The sequence below is a fragment of the Herpailurus yagouaroundi genome, unplaced genomic scaffold, assembly GCF_014898765.1.
Source record: "Herpailurus yagouaroundi ecotype Mexico unplaced genomic scaffold, PumYag 212, whole genome shotgun sequence".
Taxonomy (NCBI): domain Eukaryota; kingdom Metazoa; phylum Chordata; class Mammalia; order Carnivora; family Felidae; genus Herpailurus; species Herpailurus yagouaroundi.
In genome coordinates, this window is record NW_024412443.1 from 2,457,896 (window position 1) to 2,467,150 (window position 9,255).

The 9,255-nt window shown below is 40.7% G+C and overlaps 1 protein-coding gene across 1 annotated transcript; it reads left to right on the forward strand.

The window, feature by feature from the left end:
• Positions 1-971: 971 nt before the first annotated feature.
• On the forward strand, positions 972-1,940 carry LOC121016667 (olfactory receptor 2B11). The gene has a single exon (XM_040454387.1). The coding sequence runs from the start codon at positions 972-974 to the stop codon at positions 1,938-1,940; it is 969 nt and encodes a 322-aa protein (XP_040310321.1).
• The last annotated feature ends 7,315 nt before the right edge of the window (positions 1,941-9,255 follow it).

Consider the following 9,255-nt stretch of genomic DNA (forward strand, 5'->3'; position numbering starts at 1 on the left):
TTGGTAAAGAGGTTGTACAGGGAGATCCAAACGTCACTCAAACTGCCCAATAAGTGTTGGCTCTGGAGGCAATCAGAACCTTCAGTAGCCAACTCCAGGGGCTATGTTCCTGACAGGGTGCAATATCTTTCTCCCTATGCTCTGGGGTCTTATTAGGTGCCTGGACAAAGTCAACCCCTGCAGTGACTTAACTCCTTCACTCCAGGGTCTCAAAGGATCTTGGTATGTGATTTTTTTCTGTTTGTTTTTATGTTTTGTTTTGTTTTGTTGTGTTGTGTTTTGCTCGTTTTGAGTTTTTTTTTTTTTTTTTTTTCTGCAAAGTGAGTGATAGTGCTGCCTATGTGTGGGTGACCATGGGAGAGAGACCAGCATGTGCAGAAAGCCAAAGAGCACCTGTTCATGATGAACAGAGACAGATGCAAGCCTCAGTAGGTGAGTCAAGTGTGTTCCTATCTTGCTTTATGCCACTTCTCACCTCCCTCCTACCAACACTTCCAAAGGGCAAAGGAAGAAAACCTAAGAAAGAAGTCAATTGCCTGTCAGTGAGTTTGCAGAGAGAGGTCAAACATTCTGATAGTTATGGGAGATATGACAGACTTTGACCAAATTGGAAGAAAATTGTTATTTATGGTGTACATTCACAAACATCATGTTGATCTATCATCTCCAAAACTTTGCATTTGAGGGAAGTATTTTCTCCCTGCATCTCAGATGCAGAAATCAAAGTTCAGAAATATTAAATGGCATAATCAAGGCCACAGAGCATAGGAGGCAGAGCAAAACCCATGTGCATGTGCTGTGCCTCCTGATCCCGACTTCCCCATATCTCAGTGTCTCTATGGAGATGACAGGATGCAACGTCTGTAGGAAAGCTCAGGCACAGGCATGAGGAAGACAGTTATCTCATGCTCTCAGGTTTTATTCACTTTGACTTTCTTGACTCATCACAGGCACCAAAAACATGCCTCAACATGAGAGGTCATAACCACAGCATTCTGCGGGAACCCCCTAAAGACTTCATCCTTCTAGGTGTTTCTGACAGGCCATGGCTGGAGCTCCCTCTCTTTGCGGTCCTCCTGGTGTCCTACATTCTGGCCATGTTGGGGAACATTGCTATCATCCTGGTGTCTCGACTGGATTCTCAGCTCCACAGCCCCATGTACATCTTTCTCGGGCACCTATCCTTCCTCGACCTCTGCTATACCACCACCACAGTCCCTCAGATGCTGGTCAACATGGGGAGCTCCAGTAAGACCATCAGCTATGGTGGCTGCACAATGCAATATGCAATTTTCCACTGGTTGGGATGCACTGAGTGCATTGTCTTGGCTGCTATGGCGCTGGACCGCTATGTGGCCATCTGTGAGCCTCTCCGGTATGCCGTTATCATGCATTGTCCTCTCTGTCAACAGCTCGTGGCTGTGGCCTGGCTCAGTGGCTTTGGCAACTCCCTTGTTCAGGTAGTGCTGACGGTGCAGCTGCCTTTCTGTGGGCGGCAGGTGCTGAACAACTTCTTCTGTGAGGTGCCAGCCATGATTAAGTTGTCATGTGCTGACACAGCCATGAATGATACCACACTGGCTGTGCTGGTAGCCTTCTTTGTGCTGGTTCCCCTAGTTCTCATCCTTTTCTCCTATGGCTTCATTGCCCGAGCAGTGCTCAGGATCCAATCCTCCAGGGGAAGGCACAAAGCCTTTGGGACCTGTTCCTCCCACCTGGTGGTGGTGTCCCTCTTCTACCTGCCAGCCATCTACATGTACCTGCAACCCTCTTCCAGCTACTCCCAAGAACAGGGCAAGTTTATCTCCCTCTTCTATTCCATAATCACCCCCACCCTCAATCCTTTTATCTACACTCTGAGGAACAAGGATGTAAAGGGAGCCCTGAGAAAGCTCCCGTCAAGGATCTGGAGGCTCTGCAGATTAGGCTCTGAGATGTGACAATGTCCATTGGTTACAGGAACCCGGGAAAATGTATTGTGTGATTAAGAAGTCCACAGCCAGAGTTAAGTTTTTAGAGACATTTGGGAGCCCCTCAAGTCCTCTGTCAAAGCATTTTGCCTTCTGTGTGGTCATGGTGCCTAAAATCCCACGTCTCCCAATAGTCTTTAGTTCTAAGACACCATATACTTTTAGGAATCATTTAAACACAATTGGTGTGCAGTAAGTTTTTGTCAAATTACTTAATTTCTACTTTCCTAATTCTTGCCCCCATTTTTTCCCTCCCACTTGTTTCTTTCTGATCTTCCCTCTTCCTTTTTCATTACTCCTAAGTGTGCATAATATGAACCTGAAATGTAATCTTATATTACTTATAATAATTTTGTTTGTCTCCATATACTTAAATCTCCATAAATTTTATGTAAATTAAAAAAAATTCCCAAAATTAAGGGGATTGCTTTCTTCTTCCTGTGACTTACATGATGTGTTTGTTGTTGTTTTTTCTACAGTTCAGGTTTTCTTCTATAGAAAGTTTTCCACTCTATTGGCTTAAAGCAAGCATATTTATTTTGAACGTGTAAGACTCTATATTAGAGTCAAATAGCATAATATCTTATCTAAAAATCCAATGCTGGACTTGAGAATACAAGATATGTATACAATCAAAGTTAGGGACAATGAAATTTTAACTAACAAGTTCAAGGTCATTGTAACAAGTAACATTTGTAGAAGGCTTCCAAGATGTAGGTACTAGATTAAGTGTATTTGTGTATGCCATCTTATTTAATATACTCCCATGATGTGAGCTCTTTTATAACTTTCCATTGTCGTATAAGAACTGGATTATTGGAGAGGTTGCAATAACTTGGTCATGGCCACTCTAGGAACTGAGACCAGCACTAAAGTCCATATTGTCTGCCTCCTTTAGCAGAACGGAGTCATGATACTAGGACTTTATATTTGCATTTTTGTCACCTTTTGTATTTATTACATTTAATGTACTCATTTTTACCTCCTTGCCATGAGCATGCCAGATACTAATATAACCTAGCAGAGACAATAAATAATAATAATAATAATAATAATAATTAATAATAATAATAATGATAATAAATGTATGACAATTAGGACAAAAGGGAAATTGAAGTCTTTCTGAGAGTAAAGGCAATAAGAAAATATAAATCACAGAGCTACAGCATTTGATTTCAGAATTGTGAAAGAACCATGACTATTCCTATTTCCAAAACCACAAAGAAATTTTTCCCTGGGTTGCCATAGAACAGCCACTGGGTAACAGCTAAAAGCCCTTTAAAACTAACTTCGTTGGGAATGCAAGCTGGTGCAGCCACTCTGGAAAACAGTATGGAGGTTCCTCAAAAAACTAAAAATAGAACTACCCTACGACCCAGCAGTTGCACTAGTAGACATTTATATCAGGGATACAGGTGTGCTGTTTCGAAGGGACACATGCACCCCCATGTTTATAGCAGCACTATCAACAATAGCCAAAGTATGGAAAGAGCCTACATGTCCATCAATGGATGAATGGATAAAGAAGAAGTGGTATATATATACAATGGAGTATTACTCGGCAATCAAAAAGAATGAAATCTTGCCATTTGCAACTACATGGATGGAACTGGAGGGTATTATGCTAAGTGAAATTAGTCAGTCAGAGAAAGACAAAAATCATATGACTTCACTCATATGAGGACTTTAAGAGACAAAACAAATGAACATAAGGGAAGGAAAACAAAAATAATATAAAAACAGGGAGGGTGACAAAACATAAGAGACTCATAAATATGGAGAACAAACAGAGGGTTACTGGAGGGGGTGTGGGAGGGGAGATGGGCTAAATGGGGCATTACACATGTAGATTAGATTAGATTAGATTAGAGTAGATTAAGGAATCTACTCCTGAAATCATTATATCAAATGATTTCAGCAAATGATAATCAAATGATTATAGCAAATCAATATATTCTAATTTGGATGTGAATTTTAAAAAATAAAAAATAAAAGTAAAAAAAAATAAAAAGAACTAACTTCGTGAGCATGTATAATAATATATAAGAGCTTTCTCTTCTAACTTTGCCTAATGGAACAGGTCCAGACACAATTCAGTTAAAGCAATGTGACATGACCCTGAAGAGGGTCAATTCATACACACAGCTATGTCACAACCCAACCTCATTTTAGAACACATTTGAGAGGACTGAGGACTGTGTTTCTCAAAACAGAGGTGCTAGATTAAAGATATCTCAAAGTATTTTCTATTTCTGGGGTGTCCGGGGGGGCTCAGTCAGTTGAGTGTCCAACTTTGGCTCAGGTCATGATCTCACGGTTCATAAGTTCAAGCTCTGCATTGGGCTCCGTGCTGATGGCTCAGAACCTGGAGCCTGCTTCAGATTCTGTGTTTCCCTCTCTTTCTGCCCTTCACCCACTAGCACACTGCCTCTCTCTCTCAAAAAGAAATAAACATTAAAAATTGTAAAAATATTTTCTCTTCCGTGCAGTGATATATGAAGACTATTAGAATGAGCAAAAGTGATATTTTAGATCTTCTAAGACAAGATGATAAGAAATCCAGCAGCTTCCAGCTAATTAACATTCTTTCTGTGTCTGTAAGTCACCAGGTGAGAAGGCTAACTATCCTAAGATAGCCATGTTAAGGAGACTGTGGATGGATGCTGTCGTCTACAGCTCTACCTCTGTCAGGCTTCCAGCCAGTTCTCCACACCTAAGTGGAGTTATCTATCCTAGACCCACCTGACCAGACTTTCCCACCTAGTGACCTCAGTAGACACAACATAGAGCAGAATAATCTCCTAACTGAGCTCTGCTCAAGGTCCTAACCCACAAAATAGTCACGTATAATAAAATGGTTGTTAATATAAGCCACTAAATATGGGGATGGTATGGCAGGCAGGTAGATCCTCTACTGAGGACCCGTAGAATTTTCAGTATCACAGTTCTGTAAAACCACAAGATGAATATGGTGAATTTCCCAGAAGCGTCAATAGTATTAGATGTTTTAGGAGAAAATACTTAAATAATTCAACTGATAATTAAATGAAAGCATGTTTCCATTATGATAAACTGGCATAATAGATAGAAAAACATAGACAAAATTTTGTAATGAAACCCAAGACTTCAATTAATTTGCATGCTTTGGTGCACTGCTGTATATTATGATAAGTTTCCCATCATTCACTTCTCTCTGCTTTTATGAGTACACTATGGGAAAGTGCGAGAAACACTCAAGAAGAAAACAGGATAGGATGTGTGCTTTTCAGGTACTCTTTCAAAAGTATCACTCTGCCAGAAAAGCTTTGGAAACCTATTCGTGTGTGTTGTGCATATAGTGAGACTCTTTCTTTTGTGGGGGAGGGGGAAGGTAAAAATTAATTTTATTATATTGCATGATGAATTGCCCCCAGTGCAACATCCTATTGCTATAAATTTCAAAAACATTCACATACTAAACAAAATTTTAGTTGATAAGTGGAAATGAATGATTGAAAAGTCTTTATGCACCTCACACATACAATATGCGGCTAGCTGAAATTGTCTGTCAACTAGCATTTAGATGTAAAAATCCTCATGCTAGTGTGTTAAATGCAAAAGCAATCAGACAATCATTTAGCTGCAGTGTCTACGGAAGGCTTTCAGACAATGCACAGACATGTGCTGCCCACAATGCAAGGTGGTGGAGGACTGAAACACGCAACATTTACATCTGCAGTGGATTTAGTCTTTATGGCTGGACTGAACTCCACAGCTGCTAGGTTTCAATTAATAGTGATTTAGACTTTGTGCAACAGCAGTAACAGTAACAGAGATCCTTTTTTTTTTACCCTTTAAGAATAAACTCAATTACCTTTGGCAAATTTTATACCCATCTTACATGTTTAAAATTGTGTTTCTGGGGCGCCGGGGGGGCCTCAGTCGTTTAAGAATACGACTTCGGCTCAGGTCATGATCTCACGGTTCTTGAGTTCAGCCGCCCCACATTGGACTCTGCATTGACAGTGTGGAACCTGCTTGGTATTGTCTCTCTCTCTCCCCCTCTCTGCCCATCCCCCACTCACTATTTCTCTCTCTCAAAATAAACTTAAAAAATAAAAAAATATATATATGTTTTCACTCTTATGTGGATCCCAAGAAACTTAACAGAAGACCATGGGGGCGGGGAAGGAAAAAAAATGGTTAGAGACAGAGGGAGCCAAACCATAAGAGACTCTTAAAAACTGAGAATAAACTGAGGGAAGGGAAAGTGTGTGATGGGCATTGAGGAGGGCACCTGTTGGGATGAGCACTGGGTGCTGTATGGAAACCAATTTGACAATAAATTTCTGTTTTCTTTAAAATTTTTTAACGTTTATTTATTTTTGAGACAGAGAGAGACAGAGCATGAATGTGGGAGGGTCAGAGACAGGGAGACACAGAATCTGAAACAGGCTCCAGGCTCTGAGCTGTCAGCACAGAGCCCGACACGGGGCTCGAACTCATGGACCGCGAAATCATGACCCTAGCCGAAGTCGGCCGCTTAACCAACTGAGCCACCCAGGCGCCCCAATAAATTTCATATTAAAAATAAAATAAAATAAAATAATTTTGGGATTGCTGTGGAGGCTGACTTTATTAATATTATTTGGGGGTTTTCTAGCCTCTAAGTATGTACAGTATGAGGCAGTAATTTCCTAGAGGGCAGGCACTTCTGTAAAGATTTCACACACCCAAATAAGATATTTTCTTAAAAAAATGCATAAACATATAAACATATCAAAATGAAGATCATTGCAGATCACTTTAGTTTCTGTTGGTCACTGAGACACCAAGTGACTTGTTACACATGTCTATCTTCTCATTTCTTTCTTGCAGTGTGGTGTCACAGTATAGTCTGAGGCACTGCTCAGTTCCCACTGGTTTATTGTAAGACTTCATGTTTTACCTCCTGAAACTTCCTTTTATCCTGGATGGAAGATATATATCTCCTTACTCTGGTGTTAGACTGATCCTCTGGGCCCCTCATATCTCAGGATATACCAGACTGTGTCCCAGCCACATGGGAGACAGGCTGTTATAGTGTTTGTATAGGGAGTGTCTTAGTCTGCTTGGGCAACAAATACAAATACTGTAGACTGGGTAGCTTCACAATCATTTATTTCTCATGGCTCTAGAGGCTGGGGAGTCCAAGATCAAGTTTCTGGCCAGGATAACTGATGGCCGCCTTCTCACTGTATGCTCACACAGCAACAACATTGAGAGATATTGACAGAGAGAGATATATAGTCTCTCTCATGTCTCTTCTTATACGAGCACTAACCCCACCATGAGGGCTCCATTCTCACGACTGAATTACCTCCCAAAAGCCCATCTCTCAGTGCCATAATATTTGGGGTTAGAGTTTCAACATATAAATTTTGGGAGGACATAAACATTTAGGCCATAGCAGGAAGCCATGGTAAATCACTCTAAGACTTTTCAGATAATGTGAAGACAACCTCATCCTCTGAAAGTCATTCTAGAAAAGTTGTCTAACATCTGAGATGGGTTATGGGCAGATGTAATCTATTTTAACTATGATTTATAAGCATGTTTTCATTATCAAGACCAAGCAAAGTGCCTGGTAGAAACCTCACCCACAGGGTAGAGAGGACCTATCCCAGAGAAGGGGAGCTGATCCACACTGTGTCAATCTTTAAGACCTTGGGTTTTGAATCCTAGCTGTGTGTGTCAAGGAGAAAGCACAGGAGAGTTGTGGCTCAGGGCAAGCTGACACTCTTAGTATTCTGTGAGGGATGCCTGAAGAGTGGGGGATGAGATCCATGGTCCGTGATGAGAGATTGGGGTGGTACATTTTATCCCCCAACACCAACACAGTGGGACTTCAGAGAGCGGCACAGGAGCCCCCAGTGAAGGTAGGACCCGCTTACACCAAACCTTGCCTGGCAGCTACTTATTTACTGGAGCAAGACTGACTCAGAGCCTACACAGCCAGCCTCTCTTTCAGACCATCATAGCTATCACCCCCTAGGTACCAACAGATAAAACTTTTTTCCTCTCTTTGTTTTAAAATGTATTATTCATTTTTTTTATTTTATAAGATTTTATTCTACTTAAATTATTTTTTAAAATTCAAATCCAAGTTACTTAACATATAGTATAATAATGATTTCAGGAATAGAATTTAGTGATTCTTCATTTACATATAACACCTGGTGATTATCCCAACAAGGGTCCTCCTTAATGCTCCTTGCCCATTTCACCAATCCCCCCACCCAAACTGCTCTAGCAACCCTCATTTTTTTCTCTGTATTTAAGTGTCTCTTATGGTTTGCCCCCTTCCTGTTTTTAAATTATTTTTGCTTCCCTTCCCTTATGCTAATATGTTTTGTATCTTAAATTCCACATATGAGTGAAGTCATATGATATTTGCCTTTCACTGACTGAATAACTTTGCTTAGCATAATCCCTCTAGTTCCATACAAGTACTTGCAAATGGCAAGATTTTATTTTTTTTAATTAATGTTTATCTTTGAGAGAGAGAGAGAGAGAGAGAGAGAGAGAGAGAGAGAGAGAGAACACAAGTGGGGGAGAGGTACGGAGAGAGGGAGACACAGAACCCAAAGCAGATTGCAGGCTCTGAGCTGTCAGGAGAGAGCCCTACACAGGTATTGAACCCATGAACTGTGAGATCATGACTTGAGCTGAAGTCGGATGCTCAACTGACTGCTCCACCCAGGTGGCCCGAGATTTCATCCTTTTTGATCACTGAGTAATATTCCATTGCGTGTGTGTGTGTGTGTGTGTGTGTGTGTGTGTGTGTGGATAATTTCTTTATCCATTCATCAGTTGATGGACATTTGAGCTCTTTCTATATTTTGGCTATTGCTGATAGTGCTGCTATAAACATTCACGTGCATGTACCCCTTCAAAATAGCACTCCTGTAATGTTTATAGCAGAAGTTTCAACAATAGCCAAATTATGGAAAGAGCCTAAATGTCCATCAACTGATGAATGGATAAAGAAATTGTGGTTTATATACACAATGGAATACTACGTGGCCATGATAAAGAATGAAATATGGCCTTTTGTAGCAACGTGGATGGAACTGGAGAGTGTTATGTTAAGTGAAATAAGTCATACAGAGAAAGACAGATACCATATGTTTTCACTTTTATGTGGATCTTGAGCAACTTAACAGAAACCCATGGGGGAGGGGAAGGGAAAAAAAAAGTTACAGAGAGGGAAGGTGGCAAACCATAAGAGACTCTTAAAAACTGAGAACAAACTGAGGGTTGAAGG